The sequence below is a fragment of the Danio rerio genome, chromosome 11 (genome assembly GCF_052040795.2).
Source record: "Danio rerio strain M-AB ecotype USA chromosome 11, GRCz13ab, whole genome shotgun sequence".
NCBI lineage: Eukaryota > Metazoa > Chordata > Actinopteri > Cypriniformes > Danionidae > Danio > Danio rerio.
The window spans coordinates 32,081,025-32,100,630 of NC_141031.1; the positions used below are offsets into that span (position 1 = coordinate 32,081,025).

Sequence of the window (19,606 nt, forward strand, 5' to 3'; positions counted from 1 at the left end):
GAGCAAACTCGCCCCCGTGCAGAGGATCTCTTCTCTCGGGCTGGAGCTGGACTCGGTCACCATGGCAGCGCGCCTCTCCGGAGAGCGCGCTCAGCTGATGCTGTACTGTCTGAGAGAGCTCGACAGTAAAATAGTGGTCCCACTGAAACTATTTCAGAGGCTCCTGGGGCATATGGCATCCGCAGCCGCTTCATGCCGCTCGGATTATTCTATATGAGACCACTTCAGCACTGGCTTCACGATCGAGTCCCCAGACGCGCATGGCACGCGCGCGCACACCGAGTCTCTGTTACTGCGCTGTGTCGCCGCGCCCTCAGCCCTTGGAGCGACCCCTCGTTCCTACAGGCCTGGGTGTCTCTAGAACAGGCGTCCAGTCTTGTTGTCGTTTCAACAGACGCTTCCAACACGGGCTGGGGGGCTGTGCGTTGCGGGCATGCGGCTGCGGACCTGTGGAAAGGTACCCAGTTGCATTGGCATATCGCCTGCGGACCTGTGGAAAGGTACCCAGTTGCATTGGCATATCGCCTGGAGCTGTTGGCAGTGTTCCTCGCTCTCCACCGTTTTTTTCCGGTGCTGGAGCGGCAACACGTGCTGGTCAGGACGGACAGTACGGCGGCGGTGGCGTATATCAGCCGTATAGGGGGTATGCGCTCTCGCCGCATGTCTCAGCTCGCCCGCCGTCTGCTCCTCTGGAGTCATCCGCGGCTGAAATCGCTGCACGCCATTCATATTCAGGCAAGCTCAACCGTGCAGCCGATGCGCTCTCACGGCAGCCTTGCGTCCTGGAGCATGGAGACTCCACCCCGAGTCTGTTCAGCTGATATGGGCGCGATTCGGGGAAGCCCAGATCGATCTGTTGCTTCCCCCGAGATCGCTCATTGCCAGTTGTTCTTTCCCTGACCGAGCGCTCTCGGCACGGATGCACTGGCTTACAGCTGGCCTCGGGGCACGCGCAATACGCGTTTCCCCCAGTGAGCCTGCTCGCGCAGTTACTGTGCATGGTCAGGGAGGACGAGGAACAGGTTGCTGGTTGCGCCCCTCTGGCTCAACCGGACCTGGATGTCAGAGCTCTCCCTCGCGATAGCCCTCCCCTGGCAGTCCCTTCGAGAGAGCACCTACTCTCTCAGGGACAGGGCACCACCTGGCACCCTCGCCGATCTTTGGAGATTTTTAGACGCGAGGAAGACTTAGGTAACCTCCGATTGCGGAGGCTAATACCGTCACTCGGGCTAGAGCCCCCTCCCCGAGCGCGCCTATGCCCTGACGTGAAGTCTATTCACTGAATGGTGTGTCTCTCGCTGAGAAGACCCCCGTAATTTGCCAGATCAGCGTTGTGCTTTCTTTACGCCGAGAGAAGCTGGAGAGCAGGCTGTCGCCCTCCACACTCAAGGTTACGTGGCTGCCATCTCCGCTCTCATAACGCGGTGGCTGGCAGCACCGTGGGAACGCATAACCTCATCATCCGGTTCCTCAGGGGCGTTAAGCGAATTAATCCACCCCGCCCCCTCTCATGCCCTCTTAGGATCTCGCCCTCGCTACACAAGCCGCGTCAGATCCCTTCGATCCTCGACTCAGTATATTTCTGTCCCTGAAGACAGCTCTGCTGGTCGCGTTGATATCGATCAGAGGGTCGGGGACCCGGAGGCATTTTTCGGTCAGTGACTCGTGCCTGTAATTGGGCTGGCTTCTCTCACGTATGAGACCCCGCCCGCGATATGTGCCCAAGGTTCCTACCACTCCGTTTTAATACGAGGTAGTGAGCCTGCAAGCGCTGCCCTCGGAGGAGGCAGACCCAGCCCTTATTTATTGTCCAGTTCGCGTTTTGCGTATTATCCGGACCGCACTCAGAGTTTAGATCATCTGAGCAGCTCTTCGTCTGTTATAGCGGTCGGCAGCAGGGAAGTGCCGTACCGAAATAAGTTCCCACTAGATTGTGGATGCCTTCTTTCACTATCAGAGCCGAGATGAGCCGCGTCCCCCGAGAGCGCGTGCGCACTCCACTCGGAGCTTCGCATCCTCTCGAGCGCACGCACGCGGCGCCCCTCTAACAGACATCTGTAGAGCTGCGGGCTGGGTGACACCCAACACATTTGCAAGGTTTTACAATCTGCGAGTGGAGCTGGTTTCCTCAAGGGTATTAGGTAACCCTTGGTGATTGAGGAAACAATTCGGTAGGGTGTTGAAACACGCTTGCTGCGCCATTTTCCCTAACACGGAGATACGTGCGCCTTTTTATCTGTCAGTAAAGTTCCCCATCAGGTGAGCCCTGCAGATTCCTCCGTGGCCCCCAGCACTGACTCAGCGGAGGAGTCACTTGCTGGCCCACTACGTTGTAGGTCTGCCCGCTGGTCAGCCCGCGTTTTGGGTAAAGGTGCCTGCTATGCGTGGTCCCCACTAGGCGATCCCATATGCTTATTCAGCCACGGTTAAGTCCCCCCCCCTGGGCGGACCCGTGTCTTCCCTCCCCGCTAACCACTCTTTTGCTATGCGTACTCCCCCTTTTAGGGCTAGTCCATATGTAAATTCTGCCATCTATCCCCCCTTGGGTAACGGATGGCCTCCGCAGCGTCCTCCCTATCGGGATTGCACGCTTCCCAACGTACTGTCGTATTTTCCTAGAATTATCTAGGTGCTTACGACTTCCCAAAAAAATATATATAAATCCGTAAAACTTCTGTTGAAGTAGGATAAATTAGGGCCAGGGACACGTTGGAGGACCGCGCCCCCCATGATGTGGGTGCGTCACGCTTGCTTGACTATCTCCTCATCGGGGGTGTTGGTAAGGTGCAGTCATTATGGCGCTTTCAATGGGCTCCCAATGCGTGGATTTTACAATCAAATCCACTTATAGTGCTGAAGTTCCCCCCGAAGGGGAACGTTCGAGGTTACTAAAGTAACCCTTCGTTCCCCGAGGAGGGGAACGGAAGCACTATACTCCGTCGCCATAATGACTGTCCCTTAGCTGTTGAAAGTCTCTTCAGCTTAAAAAGGATAGCGTCTGCTGGCGCCAGGTGAGCTTATATACTCAGTTGATTGCTTATGCCGCTCACCTGCGCAGGCTTGCGCTGCCAATTCATTCTTAATTGGCCCGTTCAATACTCTTTCAGACGAGTAGCTTCTGAACCGAACCTCCCAATGCGTGGATTTTACAATCAAATCCACTTATAGTGCTTCCGTTCCCCTCCTCGGGGAACGAAGGGTTACTTTAGTAACCTCGAACGTTATAGGGTGTGTTCACCCAGCAATTAAAATTTACTAATTTACTCACCCACAAGTGGTTCTAAACCTTTATGAGTTTCTTTATTTTGTTAAACACACACACTCAAACTGAAACAAAAGACAGCTAAAAACAGTAATCACAGACCATTGACAGCAAAGCCCAATACAATCCCTTCTAAACATCTTCCTCAGAAAAGACAGAATAAATACAGTAGTGAATGGTTGACATACTGTAAAGTGCACACTCTCTATATGGTTCCTTTGTTTGGCATTTGCTAAAATCTTAGCCAGTTCATTTATCAAAGAATGGTCCGGTCCTGGCCATGGATATCACTTTTGTGAAGCCTTATTTTCAGGACTTTTAAAGTGCTTGTGTAACTCCAAAGATCCTAAACCACCCAACACGCTCTGAGGTGGGATTGAACTGGCAAATCTCTCTGCCCTAAGAAGGATGTTAAAGACCATGGCCTCTAGTGTCTGTCGTTGGAACACCTTTTCGGGTTTAGAGGAGTAAGGTTGAGCTGGCCTCTGTGACAAGGTTATTATAATTAACGAAAACATATAAAAATAATAAAAAACGAGAGTTTAAATAAAAAAAAACCTAGAACTATAATTATAGCAAAAACTTCATTCATTCCATAAATGTACACTGTAAAACCCAACAGTCAACTCAAATAAAATGAGTGTAGTTAACGCAAAATTGACTGAAAGTTAATTCTACTCATTTGAAAAGAGTTTTAAACTCAGTGTTGAAGGAAATGAGTTAATTAAATACCTCATTACTTCAATTTAAATGGAGTAAGTTCACAGTACTTTTATAGATTAGTTGTTGTTTTTTTAACTCAAATGGTTTGTAGCCATCAGTTTCCTCAAACGGTTTGAGTTGACAGAACTTACTGGGTTACACAGTACTGGTTTGAGTTCTCTTTATTTATTGGGTTTTACTGTGCTCAAATTCTTAATTTACTCAAATGGGTTAAGTTAGAAGCACTCATTAGGATTAGTTTTTGAACTTAAATGATTTGTTGCAATCGGTTTCCTCATAGTTTGAGTTACCTAACATTTTGGGTTTAACGGTGTATTTAATACATAAGCCCACTGTTTGTCTTTTAGAAGTAAATCTATTTACCTTGGGCTGTCAGGTGTTTGACCTGTAAGGCACCTCAGAGTATGTAATTCTGATGCCATTGGCCAGATCAAGCAGGTTCTTCTTGCGTTAAAGATCTGAACTTCCCATCACTATCTAACACTACCTTGAACACATATTTTACTTAAGGCTGCTATCTTGTAGGTTGTTGTGTTTGAATTTAAGGATGGGTAGATGGTAGTGGTACAGTAGATGATAGTGGTCATCTGTCCTCTGAATACAAGTTTCAAATAATGGTGGAGTTTTTATCATACAATATTTATTCTGATGATTTTTAATCTGAATTTGAAAACAAAAAGTCATTCATTGATTCATAATTTTCTTTTTGACTTAGTCCCTTTATTAATCTGGGGTCGCCACAGCGGAATAAACCACCAATTTATCCAGCATATGTTTTTATGCAGCGGATGCCCTTCCAGCCAATAGTATCTGGATGCAGCCTTTATGATGGGAGCTGAGATTGCATTACTCAGCGAAGCAACGTCAAAGTCAATGCACTCAATGGAGTGAATGACGTCACTGTGACGGGTAGGGTTAGGGGTGGGGTTAGGTGAGCACATTAAAAAGCATTGGATGCAGCTCAGATTGCACTGCACCAGGTATCCATCCAGACCCCTCTCCTTCCAGCTGCAACTCATTACTTGAAAACATCTACACACACTCATTCACACTCATAGCTGCAGACAATTTAGCTTACCCAATTCACCTATGCCGAAATGTCAACTGACCCAACTGTGGCTTAAACCAGTGACCTTCTTGCTGTGAGGCAATCGCGTTGCCCACTGTGCTGCCCACTGTGCCCCAAACAAAAATTCAAAATGAAACTAGAACATAAAGTTCATTGACAAACTTTGATGTTGGCTTGAGAAAGCCAACGTGACTGCGCTAGGACTGTGAATGGCAGTTGGCAGAAAGCACGGCGGCGGTTGCTAAGTGGTTGCTAGGCAGTTGCTAAAACAATTATGGCATTGTTAGGTAGTTGCTAAGCAGTTGCTAAATGGCAATGCTCGTGTACATGTTTGATCAAATGCTAATACTTAGTAGGCATTTCTAGCATATGTTATTGCATTTAGATAATCATTCATAGCATGTAGCTAATTGTTATTAGCACTTGGCTTCCATTATCATTGTTACCATGCATAGTACACAAGAAGTCCCATTTGCTAGCATGAGTCAAACAAGCCAATGCCCAGGTCCCTACGATGTTCTGATGTAGAGATATTGGTATTTTTAAATGGTTGCTAGGTTATACTGTTTTATTGCTATGGGGACATTTGACAGGTTTGTGATGATACATCAAAGCTTCTTGGCAATATGAGTGATCTTAATCAACCCCGATGTTTCTATGACAGTCTTTATGAGTGTCAAAAACTGGACTTGAACATTATGTATTCCTGGTGTTGGGTTGCGGCTGGAAGGGCATTCGCTGTGTAAATCAAATGCTGGATAAGTTGGTGGTTCATTCCGTTGTGGCGACCCCTGATTAATAAAGAGACTAAGGGAATGAACATTATGTAAAAATGGCTTGCCGTATTTTTTTGAAAATACAATGCTTAATAAGTGTGAAAGTGATACATGCAAAAATGGCTTGCCATATCAGTAAAAATATGGAGTTTAAATCAAAAATGGCTTGACATATTTTGAGAAAAATAATGCTTAAAAATTATTTATTGGAAAACTATAAGTCTGATAAACCTTAAAGATATAGCAACAAAATCTAAAGCATCTAAATACAGATTTTGGCCAAATTTAGGGCTTGTATAATTTTTTTATATGCTCAGATTATAAAAATGTAATATTTAACATTTTTTATTAAAAAAACAATAAGTCTTATAGGCATGAGGAGATATAGTAACAATCTTGAATGTAGAAGGCACAATTTGACCACATTTGGGCCTTGTGGCATGAACGCCCTAGGTGGAGATACGTTTGTTTTCAAGGACAGAGTAGTATAACAGTATGTTGGCTTTCTCAAGCCAACATAATAAAAACTAAAACTAATAAAAAAATCCAAACCTATTATGCCCTTGCTCTGTTACACTCACTCCTTTTAATCCTCACTCTCATCCGGATCTCAGGACCAATGTAATCTCACCTCTCCTACACCACCCAACCCACTCCGAGCTGGGATCAAACTGGGGACCTCTGCATGAGAGTCGGTTGCTCTAACAAAGAGTCTTACCTGGCCTCTACAGTAGGTTCAGAGGAGTGAGGTTTACCTGCACAACACTTCAATAGCTGATCTACTTCCACTTGCAGCTGTTGTCTTGAATCTTTTGAAATCACAAGGAATCTTTGTTTCAGTTCAAATCATTGTTAATATTCGAGTGAATACATTTATTTTTTACCGACATCAAGGCCAGGGAGCAAGTAAACAAACATCAAATTTTAATTTTTGAACAAAAAAAATCTCTTTATTTGAAGGTAAAACAGTAGGTTAATATTTAAATGACTTATTATTTGAACGTGCACATCGCCAAAGTACTACCCAACATAATCTCGACAGAACATGAAGGTTAAGTGAACGTCAGCTGCTACAGTTTATGAGCTTTGCAGTTTATCTTCTTTTTCCTGTCTGCTTCTCTTCTCTCATGTTCTCCTCAGCTCTTTTCTTAGCCGAATCCTGCACTAATCTGTCTTCATTTCTCTTCCCTACACGGCCGATTCTATGAGTGAAGTTTCCGCTCTCACTCTGCATCATTAAGATAAGCACATTCAGGTGCAGCGCACTGTGAAAAATGTGCAGCCTCCGCCTTGACACATTTACACTCACTGACTCTTAATGTGACATAATAAGAGTACATTAAAGCCCCTGTCTGCGCATCAAAGAGAAATGACACTACCGCTCCAAATGGGAAACAGCAGCTCCCAGACTAAGTTAAATGAATTGAATAAGCTCGATGACTAGCCATAATGTAGCACTTCCCAGACTGAAAGGGGGCTGTGTAACTTTACCTCCAGCATTCCTTGATCTCCCGAATCGGAGAACTATCACTTAATGATTTCCCGTCACGCTATTAGGCTTGTAATTTGCTGCTCGGCTTCGTTAAAGGTGACAAGGGGCAGGCTTTTAACGCATGCCACAAAATAAAGCCGGGTAATGCGCTTTCATTATGGGAAATTAACATGGCGCCAGGCTCCTTCATCATCTTAACGTTGCTGCAGATGAACATTAACATGTTTGTCATCGAACATTATGATTCAGTGCCGCTTGGGATCACCTGCTCTGGAGAATGTACACAGGACTTTCTAAGCCTGTCCGTCTGAATTTAAGTTCTGGTGTAATAAAAACCAAATAGCATTTTTTTTTCTTGTTTGGTTCTCAAAAGCTCTTTAGCAACATGACTTATTTCTTTCTTGAGGCAAGAGTAATCTATCAAGAAAATGATAAGGAGGGAAATGTGTTTTTGAATTGGATAACACTTCAAGGAATATCTGAGAGCATTTAGATGGGCTGTTTTGCATTTACTTGAGGATGCTAAAACATTACTAACCTTGTGAATAGGTAAAAAATATTTTTTTTGGTAACCCTTAGCTTGAAGGGATGTTTATAAGACCATCATGCATTTATAATCATAACATGATACATTATTCATTCATTTCAGAAGTCGCCACAGCGAAATGAACCGCCAACTTATCCATCATATGTTTTACACAGCGGATGAGATTCCAGCTGCAACCCTGTACTGGAAAACACTCATAGGCAAGGCAAGGCAAGTTTATTTATATAGCACATTTCATACACAGTGGCAATTCAAAGTGCTTTACATAAACAGGAATAAAAGAAACAAGTAAAAAAAAATAATAAAAACAAATAATAAAACTGATTAAAAAACATAAAAACAGGTAAAATGTGATATAAAAGAATGAAGAAGAAGAAGAGAAAAACATAATAGTGCAATCTGTCAGACGCAGCACAGTGCTCATTCAGTAAAGGCACAGCTAAACAGATGTGTTTTTAGTCTTGATTTGAATGTGCTTAATGTTGGAGCACATCTGATCATTTCTGGAAGCTGATTCCAGCAGCGGGGGGCGTAGTGGCTGAAAGCTGATTCACCCTGCTTTGACTGAACTCTTGGAACTTCTAGTTTATATGATCCTAAAGATCTGAGTGATCTTTTGGGTTAGTATTCAGTGAGCATATCTGTAATGTATTGAGGTCATAGGCCATTTAGTGATTTATAGACCAGTAATAATACTTTAAACTCTATTCTGAATGTAACTGGGAGCCAGTGTAGAGACCTGAGTACAGGTGTGATGTGCTCTGATTTTCTGGTTCTGGTCAGAATTCTGGCTGCAGCATTCTGGATGAGCTGCAACTGTCTGACAGTCTTTTTAGGAAGGCCAGTGAGGAGGCCATTATAGTAATCCACCCTGCTGCTGATAAAATCATGAACAAGTTTCTCTAAATCTTCACTGGAAACAAAGCATCTGATTCTTGCTATGTTTTTGAGATGATAGTATGCTGATTTACTCACTGCTTTGACATGACTATTGAAACTCAGATCTGACTCCAGAGTCACACCAAGGCCGTACTCACACTAGGTACAGTTGCCTCGAACCGGGCCAAAGCACGCTTGTCCCCCCTCCCGTCTCCCCCGACGGCCCGCGCTCACACCATATCGGGCCTCGGCACGCTTACGTCATCGCTGCTGCGCTGTTCAGAAGCACTCTCTATGGCAAGCCTTTTTAGCATTTAAATCTTTGTTCTGACTCCATAAATATATTTAGAGATATCTCTAATTATATTTTGACTAGTCATAATTATAATTCGACTAGTCAGAATGACAATTAGAGATATCTACAATTGCAGTTGTACTAGTACGAAATCAGATTGGAGATATCTGCAAATATCTTATGACTAGTCATATTCCTCCATTGACTTCCATTGAAAAATATTTGCAGATATCTCTAAATGAGTTTTGACTAGTCACAATTGTAATTAGAGATATTTCTAACTGAGTTTTTACTAGTCATACATTTGGAGATGTCTTTAATTCGTAATATTTAGAGATATTTACAAATATATTTGAAGATATCTCTAATTAATTTACTAATAGTCGAATTACAGTTGTATATATCTTGAATTGGATTTTTGACGAGTCAAAACTCAGTTAGAGATATCTGCAAATATTTTTCAATGGAAGTCAATGGAGGAATATGACTAGTCATAATATATTTGCAGATATCTCCAATCTGATTTCGTACTAGTACAATTGTAATTGCAGATATCTCTAATTGTCATTCTGACAAGTCGAATTATAATAATGACTTGTCAAAATATATAATTATATCTCTAAATATATTTATGGATAGTCAGAACAAGGTTTAAATGCTAAAACGGCTTGCCATACCCTCTCACTCAGCAGCACAGTGGAGATTTCTCTAGTTATATCCTTTCAGTCGTTTGTTATGCATTGACATGCAGTCAAATATTTCGCCAAACAGTCCTTAGGGATGCGGGGACACACAGTCAGATATTTTACCGAACAGATCCGCCACTTTTGGCGCTCATAAACAATCAAAGCTCTCGTGCTGCAGGAATGAGGAGATCTGCTGAAGGCGCGCAGCTGGCGTGCTGTGAGGAGTTTGCGTCTTTAATAAACTACGGCAGTTTGCGATCACTGAACAGTAAGAATGATTAATAAATCCATATCAAACAGTCCCTTAAAAGTCACGTCTCGCTTTCGGTTTCGGGCTTTGGCGCATTTCGCGCTCACACACAAGCGTACCGCGCCAAAGCCCAAGTGTACCGCGCTCAGGCACACCTCTTCCAACCGGGCCAGGGCCGGCCAAGTGCACCGTGCTTGAGCCCGATTCAGCGCACTCACACTTCTCAAACGATCCGGGAAACGGGCCTGGGCACGGTACGGATGGCATAGTGTGAGTAGGCCCCAAGATTCTTGACCTTATTTTTTGTTGTTTGACCTTTAGTAACAAGGTACGCATTTACCATGAGAACCTCATCCCAGTTTTCTAAACGCAATGACTTCAGTTTTCTCTTTGTTTAACTGAAGAAAGTTTTGGCACATCCAATTGTTAATTTCATCAATGCATTGGCAGAGGGTGTCAATGGGGCTGTAGTCATTAGGCAGTAAGGCTAAGTAGATCTGAGTGTCATCAGCATAGCTGTGGTAGGAGATTTGGTTCTTTCTCATTATTTGGCTCAGAGGGAGCATGTAAAGGTTAAACAGGTCATACACACTCACATTTACACACATACACTTGTGTAGTTTGTCAATTCACCTATAGTGCATGTCTTCGGAATGTGGAGGAAACTGAAGAACCCATAGGAAACCCACATGAACACAAGGAGAACATGCAAACTCCACACAGAAATGCCAACCGGCCCAGCCGGGACTCGAACCAGTGACCTTCTTGCTGTGTGGCAGCAGTGCTAAGCACTGATACATTTTTCATTAATTTAATAAATTTTTCTTCGACGTAGTCACTTTATTCATCAGGGGTTGCCACAGTGGAATGAACCGCCAACTTATCCAGCATATGTTTTACACAGCGGATACCCCTGCGACCCAAGTCATGGGAAACACCTATACACTCACATTTAAACACATACACTATGGCCAATTTAGTTTCTTCAATTCACCCATAATGCATGTATTTGGACTGTGGGGAAACCCACCAGAGGAAACCCACGCGAGCATGGAGAGAACATGCAAACTGCACAGAAATAGCAATTGACCCAGCCGGGACTCAAACCAGCAACCTTCTTGCTGTGGGGCGACAGTGCTAACCACTAAGCTGCTGTGCCTCCCATCATGATACATTAGAAATATTAAAAAGATTTTATACATGCCTAAGTGTCATTCGCTTATTGATGTCATTTCAAATGCAAGACAACTTAGTTTGAAATGTCTCTGTTATGACAACTTGAAATAATTGCATTACAACTTGTCTTTGTCTTTCCCACAGCAACCTTACTTTACCAAGACATTAAAACTTGTTATAAATCTGTCATAAACATGCTTGTCATGAGGCCATTATAATGGGGTATACGCACACACTTTTCATTTCAGTCAGCCAGCCCCAGGGCTTCCGGTTAAGCCTAGTTTGCCCGATTTGGAAGTTAACGAGCTCACCGACAGATCGGGCTGTGATTGGGAAAAAGTCTACGGGTGCTCTGAGCTCGGCAGTCTTTATGTGTGAACTACTGAACAACAAATAAAAGAGGCTCGCTGACATGTCGCCAACACCTCGCAGATGGAAATCCAATATCTAGCATGCTGAATATTCCAGAGCAGTCGGCCGACTCGACCCTATGTGTGGTCAGATGTAATGATTTGCTGAAGGCAATGAGAGAGCTCAACAGAAACGTCTCTGATTTGCCAGAATGGGCAACGATGCACTCGCTTTATTTTGGTTGACACGAACAAGAGAGTAGGCTATATTGACAGTGGAACTAGAATTCTGTAACTATTACAATTACTATACTGATCATTCTGACTGTTCTCATAAAAGACATCATATTGTCACATCATATTTCCATTTAAAACTTCTATTGAGACATTAAAATTAAGCTTTGAACGTCTGTCATCATATTTTAATGACATCGTTTCCCTAAAAATAATATCTTTTTGGTAATACAACCGTTAAATATGTAGCTAAATAAGGTCTGGACATCGCTTTTATTTTCACTTTCAAATAGGAGCTATTTTGTGGTACAGAATTTGCTGTCTTGGTAGATATATCTGAAGTAATGTATGTTTTTGCAATCAGAAATTAATGTTTATGTTAACAGGAAGTTGCAAGGCCAAAAAGCCACGCATATTTAAAGTCACAATGAAAAGTAGCAGACATGCATGCAGTCATTTTGACCAATATGGTACTTAAAGGTAGAAATGCTCAGTTCTTTACCGTTTTGTAATTTAAAAAAATAAAAATCTCTTTAAAATATGGAAATTCATTTTACCCCAGTATTTTCAATGGAGTTTCTGTGCTAGCCTGCTGCTAATGATGGCGCCTGCGTTTATATGGTCTTTCATTTTTTTTTAACGCTTGAACAACTAAATGAACGCTAAAGTCTATTTCACTGATTATATTTGAATTCCATCACAACAGCAATGCTGTAAAAGAAAACGTATGAAATTAAAAATAGTCACATTAAGCTTTCACCGGAAGTTTAACATTGGCTGAAAAAACCCAAGCTGTGCATTCAGCCCATTGGGTCATTGATATAATTATGACCTCTTTTTCAGTGGAACAAACTGAAAGCGCCAATTATATTTAATGAAATTTTTATTTTAAAAAATGTATTTGTACCACTGTAGTTGAAGTCAAGAAAACATTAACGATGCTTTTATAAAATTCATGGCATGTCAAACTGAGCGAAGTTTCAAGTTTCCTCTTCACTTACTTGTCTGGTCTGCCAGGAACTTGCAGTCGTAAACGGCACTTGTTGGCGTTCTGAATTTGGTCTTCTTTGATGCGGATCAGCCTTTGCAGTGCCAAACACCAGTCCTGCGCCACTGTGGTGTTCAGATTCTGGAAATGCAGCAAATAGTGACAACAAGCATTCACAATCTCAGTGATTTTCTAAGTGTTTAACAATTATAGACTACTGCAATAATTATAAAAACCATTACTGACTGAACAAAAATACAGAGCATTTTAGTAAAACTAAAGATGAAAAAATAGGTTTAGGAGGTTTAACCAAAGAGCCTTATTATATATATATTTTTTGTTACATTATAAATGTCTTTATGTCATTTTTTGATGAAATCACTGCATCCTTGCTGAATAAAACATCACAAACTGATTTATTTCCCAAATATACACATGTGAAATGTGGCATTGTTTAGCCAACCATATATAAATAGACCTTGATACCAGATTAAAAACATAAAAAACACTTTTTTTATGTTAATTGTGGTTTTTGGCCTCAGAGTATTGATGAAATAATAAAGGCTTCCCTCTCATAAGCAAAATTCACACCTCCCCAAAGCCAAATCCAATTGAAATACATCTCCAAAATCAATGAGGTCTTCAAAAGTTCAGCCATTCTCTATTCACTGCACTTTTCTATTTTCATTAGATTGTGGGTAGGAATTAGTCATTTGGAAAGAGGCCAGAAAGCACGGTTCTGGTCAGGAAATCAAGCAAGACAAAGCTCTGCTACTGTTTTCACAGAACGCTCAGAGGTAAAAGAAGCAATCTAGCTGTTTTTGTATTGGCTTAGTGGCTGTCAAGGCATCAGGGGAGCTGTCCTGATTTGAGAGCGGCCTTGTGTTGTTTAGGCATGCTGTTCAGAGTTATCTCCCATCTGAACATCAGCTGCAGATCAGATTATGAAGGTTTCCTCGAGTTGTCGTCCAGTTATCAAGAGAACGTTGTGATAATCAATTGACGATCCACAACTTTGGCTGCTGAACTTTGACTACAACTTAATTACTCTGAAATTGCTGTTATATCTCTGAAATACTCTGAAAAGGGTTGCAATACCAGATGGCTGCAACATATGCAACTTATACTCCTTTTGTTTTGATGCTCAATACATTCTACCTCAATCTTTCCCTTAAACTTTGTTCCATTTACTTATGCAAAAGTACAGATAATCTCCATTCTAAAGGCTGTAATTAAATGTACGCTCACCGGCCACTTTACAGTAAACTCATTGTCATGTTCAAGAAGCCTGTCTGAGATGATTCGTGCATTATAAAATGGTGTGTTATCCTCCTGGAAGTAGCCATCAAAAGATGGGTACACTGTGGTCATAATGGAATGGACATGGTCCGCAACAATACTCAGGTAGGCTGTGGCATTAACACAATGCTCAATTGGTACTAATGGGCCCAAAGTGTGCCAAGAAAATATCCCCCACACCATTACACCACCACCACCAGCCTGTACCGTTGATACAAGTCATGATGGATCCATGCTTTCATGTTGTTGATGGCAAATTCTGACCCTATTATCAAAATGTCACAGGAGAAATCAAGACTCATCAGACCAGTCAACGGTTTACCAATCTTCTATTGTCCAGTTTTGGTGAGCCTGCGCAAATTGTACCCTCAGTTTCCTGTTCTTAGCTGACAGAAGTAGCACTCTGTGTGGTCTTCTGCTGTTGTAGCTCATTCGCCTTGACCATTTGTACATGCCTGAATGCATTGAGTTGCTGCCTTGTGATTTGCTGATTAAAAGGTGGCGCTAACAAGCAGTTGGACAGGTGTACCTAACAAAGTTGCCAGTGAGTGTATACATTTTATGTATAATTATTACCATAAAAATAAACTGGAAAAAAACTGCTACTTTTATTAAATGAAGTTGATGCAATTAATACATTTATATTGTAACAAACATTAGCATGGTAAACAAATTATGTTTATTTTAAACTTAATTATCAAGAAATTTATTAGTTTTCACAAAAAATAAATAAATAAGACCAATTTTTTTACATTGACAATATTATCACATTGACCATTGTTTTCTGAAGTATATGCTTGATATGGAAGATTGATGTAAAGTCTGGCAAACATTCAGTTTCCTCATTTCTGGAATGAATTATATATATTTTTTTAAATGAAAGCAAAAATCCAATCAATATTTTTATAACGTTACAAAATTACAATTTAGAATTTTTTTTCTACAGATCTATAGAAAGTTCACCCAAACATGAAAAATTTCTTCCACTCTACATCATAAACTAGCTTAGGGTATAACTTTTTTTATTCGGTAGAACAATTCAGAAAAAAAAACTGTGGTAAAACTGTGGTCTTGATGGTTTGTAAACTGCAAGCCAGTAGCTGCCAGCACTCTGAGTTTCTTGGTGTGTGCAAAAAACTGAAAATTATTTACAAAATGACCATCATTAAGCCTCTGCAACAAGGGGGCAATGTCAGAAGCCACAAATACTAATATAGTTTTGCCTGTACAATATATGTTTTTTGACTCTAAAAGTACATTGGAATAATATTTCGGTGCAAATCGGTGCACATAATCACATCTGTAGAATAAATGTTCATTTTTGGACTCTTTAAGGGAGCAAATGTATTATTGTATCATTGTGGTAGTAGTAGTGAAGAGTGTTTACCTGATACGTTCCCTGTAAAGTTCCCACGAGCAGAGTGACCTGCTCCACTACTGAGAGGTCGTGCTGCAGCTCCTGCAGTTCGTGATACAGGCGGGGCGGCCCGAGAATGATACTTCCTGTCAATCAAAAATAACCAGCTTCAGTTATCCAGTACTTAAATTTCACACCACGCTTTATCAGTGCATATACCTCGAAGTGCGAAAAGCACCTGCACTTCAGGGTTCTTGATAGCGGAGATGGTCTTTTTTGTGGATATAGGTTCCCGTAAGGTGCTGAATCATTGGAATATGTAATCGAGTCAGGACAGCTCGGTTACACGGTGAGCTATGCTCAAATCAAAAACCACTTTAGCATTTCCCACACAATGCACATTCCTCCATTTCAAATAATTGATCTGTGACCTGCATAGTGCTCTATAATGACATAGAAGATGAATTTCAGAATGATACCTGACCTTTAAAAAGCAAAACAGACTCACTGTGCACCAAGCTTTTTCTTGAAAAGTTTACTCTAATGCTTATATTATATTATATTATATTGTATTATATTATATTATATTATATTATATTACATTACATTATATTATATTATATTATATTATATTATATTATATTATATTATATTATATTATATTATATTATATAAATAATAAGAACAATAACTAAATCAATATATATATATATAGTTTTTTTTTTCATTATACAGTGAAATACATGTTGTTTTACAAAATATTTACTGTACAAAATATTTGATGTAATACAAATTCAAACAATAAATTTACAGTTATTGCTTGTATTTGGGTATTATGCTATTTTAGTTTTTTAAAAGAAATCTTCTGTATTTTCAGAGAGTACACGTAATTTTACATTAATATTTACAGATTATTCCTGTAAAAATAGGAAACAAAAATTCAGTCAAATTGCTTTTAGAGAAAATAGTAATCATATGATGATTAACGTGAGTTTAATAATGTTTGCGCTTGACCCCTTTCCTTTGTTGTTTTGTTTGCCGCCATTAAGATTATTTGTAAGCACCTTTGTCCTGTTTCAAGCTTTAATTGCAAGACGATTCTATTAGTTAACTGCTATTTGATCTTCAACTTTGTTGTGCAGGCGTCCTCACATGACACTAACCCTGGTTTTGTTGTTAAACGATGACCAAATATGTTATTTGTAAAAATAAATAAATAAATATATAAATAAATAAAAAATATATATTTATACGAATTTTGTGTTTTTTTAAGTAAATTGTTTTGGAGTTTAACCAACATATCCTAAAAAATATTGATTAAACTATATTATAGTTCATAGTTATATTTACAGTGTTTTATGACAACAGTAAATATTTTTACTTAAGCTTTTTTTTAATCATTCTTTAATATATGTATATATGTGTGTGTGTGTGTGTGTGTGTGTGTGTGTGTGTGTGTGTGTGTGTGTGTGTGTGTGTGTGTGTGTGTGTGTGTGTGTGTGTGTGTGTGTGTGTGTGTGTGCTTTAAAGGTATGTTAAAAGTGGAAAAATTGTAGAATATTTAGAGATTTCATGCATAATTACAGGAATGAATCTGTATAATCACATTAATTAATGTGTGTATAATTAATTACAGTAATAACCTTCATAATTACAGTAATAATCATAATGACTAATTAATTTGTATAATTGTATTAATAACCTGTATAATTACAGTAATAATCTTTAAAATCACATTAATTAATTTGTATAATTGCATTAATAACGTGCATAAATACAGTACTAATCTTTAAAATCCCATTGATTCATCTGTATTATTACAATATATATATACATAATCATTTGTAATCATTTGTAAAATATGCGTGGCAGTGGCGCAGTAGGTAGTGCTGTCACCTCACAGCAAGAAGGTCGCTGGTTCGAACCTCGGCTCAGTTGGTGTTTCTGTGTGGAGTTTGCATGTTTTCCCTGCCTTCGCGTGGGTTTCCTCCGGATGCTCCGGTTTCCCCCATAGTCCAAAGACATGTGGTGCAGGTGAATTGGGTAGGCTAAATTGTCCATAGTGTATGAGTGTGTGTGTGAATGTGTGTGTGGATGTTTCCCAGAGATGGGTTGTGGCTGGAAGGGCATCCGCTGCATAAAAACTTGCTGGATAAGTTGGCGGTTCATTCCGCTGTGGCAACCCCGGATTAATAAAGGGACTAAGCCGACAAGAAAATGAATATGTAAAATGTTGGTAATTACCAGTTTTTTTTACAGATTAAATGCAAATTATCAACAGTCATAAGCTCTAATTTATTGTTTGTTTGTTTTTTTGTTTGTTTTTGCATGTAATTCTGTGAAATAGTTATTTTCTGTAATTTAACAGATAATCTCTGGAGGCCCAGAGATAGACACTGTAGATCTTTTGACAGATTTTTTTTTTATTTTATTTTTTTTTTACAGTGTAACTTTAAAGTGCAAGACAAACTCATGGTGCTCCAGGTATATGCTTAAAAACTTGCTCTATGCAAATGTATACAAAATCAAAGAGCTTAACTTTTAAAGACTTCTGACCAATGACAAAACTTTCATTTATCAATACTCTCCACCAGCAATGCCACTAACAAAGAGAATCGATGCTGGAAGATAGATCAATCTCCTATTGTTTGTGGAGCCACAGAGGCTAACCGAAAGGAAAAGGGAGCAGAGTACAAAATGAAGCCGTTTGGAAATATGAAGCCCTTTAAGGGTGACGAAACGAACACAGGTGTCTCATTAGACGTGAAATGTACCATCGATTTGAACCTCGTTCTTTTTTTCCTCTGCCTGCAGAATCAATAGGCGGGGTGAATCTGCTTGACGCATCCGACCGATAGCCCAGAAACAAGGACTGTAATTAAATCTCGGTGGTAGATATAAACACCAGAAGACTGTCTGGCGTTTCAGCATCTCTGCATAACCAAGTGACCTAGGTGAAAAATTGGGGCGAGGCAGGCAACTGTCAACCTCCAGCTCAACCCATTTCTCCAAGTGCCAATCCAAGGTCTGTCAGAGATCACTCTCAATCCCTGTATTTTTCTTTTTCACTGCCTGTCAAGTGCTGCGACACGATTCATAAACTATTTATCCCAAATATTATGTGGATAAAATCATTTGTGCATCCTTAATAAGTCTAGATGAGTGTTCTTAAGTTATTCAGACTGTTTATAATTTCCAGTAAAAACTGGAAGCAGTGATGTCCCAAGAAAATCTCAAGGATCATGACAATCAAGTATTTTTGCAACAGATTGGTATCTGCTCTCCTAAAACTGGTCCTTATTATATGTTAGCTTTCATGCTGGTGATGATATAGACTTTTAAATGGGTTTGCCCACGGCCGTTTAAGGAGAAGATGATGCTTAAAGTCTTGAGGCCCTATCATACACCCGGCGCAGTGTGGCGCAAGGCGTGACGCAGTAGTCTTTTGGTAGTTTAAGCTTGGTGCAAGAGTCGTTTTGAGGCGTTGCGCTACGCTGTTTATAAAGCAAAGACGTTCTGAGGCGGACCGCTGGCGCGTTGCTATTTTGAGAAACTATAATAGATTTTTCATTAGATCAAAACTAACCCGGTCTAAACTCCGGCGCCTCGCTTACGCACTGCTTAATACGCACAAGAGAGCAATAGGCAAATATCTTTACATATGATAAAATGTAAATATTAAGGATATATATAGGATATAATAAGAATAGATATAGAATATAAATATAAAGGATTAAAATATTACAAAACATATTATTTTCTAGCCTATAAATATAAAAAAACACTGCTTTTATGTCTTCTTCATCTCGGGAGGCTTTTTCAGTTCATTCATAACAATTTGCTTTTGTATAATGTTATTATTATTAGCAGTATTATTTATTATATCCATATGTATAGCTGTTTTATTAAAAACAAGCTTAGATTTGTCCACCTGTCAGGTTTCAGACCCTATGTGGCAAAGCATGTGTTTTAGGATATAACTCAGGTTTTTGAGCACATTTTGCTATTATTATTCATTTATTAGTTTGCTGGAAATTAGAACTGAATTAAGAAAGAATTTTGAAACGAATATTTGCGCTTAACAAACAAAAGTATTTATTTATAGACTAATTGATGTCTGTGCGTAAAGGTTTCCCTATCCAAGAGCGAAAGTGAAAGTGATCCATTATCTCTCATTCTCACGCAGTAGATGCTCTGTTTAACAGTTTTCTGTTAAAAAACTG

At 40.2% G+C, this 19,606-nt stretch overlaps 1 protein-coding gene and 1 long non-coding RNA gene across 3 annotated transcripts in view; one reads left to right on the plus strand and one right to left on the minus strand.

Moving 5' to 3' along the window:
- The window catches only part of arhgef10la (Rho guanine nucleotide exchange factor 10 like a), a 236,506-nt gene that overhangs the window by 128,202 nt on the left and 88,698 nt on the right, over positions 1–19,606 (minus strand). For both annotated transcript variants that reach the window (XM_087273828.1, XM_087273829.1), the window contains 2 exons: positions 15,414–15,529; positions 12,741–12,868 (listed from right to left, as the gene is read on the minus strand). In XM_087273828.1, coding sequence (XP_087129954.1) covers positions 12,741–12,868; positions 15,414–15,529 — 244 coding nt within the window. The remainder of the gene's footprint in view (positions 1–12,740; positions 12,869–15,413; positions 15,530–19,606) is intronic.
- LOC147841819 (uncharacterized) lies at positions 6,787–10,503 on the plus strand. The gene is made up of 2 exons (XR_015502717.1): positions 6,787–8,898; positions 10,266–10,503. It is a non-coding gene; the product is annotated as an uncharacterized LOC147841819 (long non-coding RNA).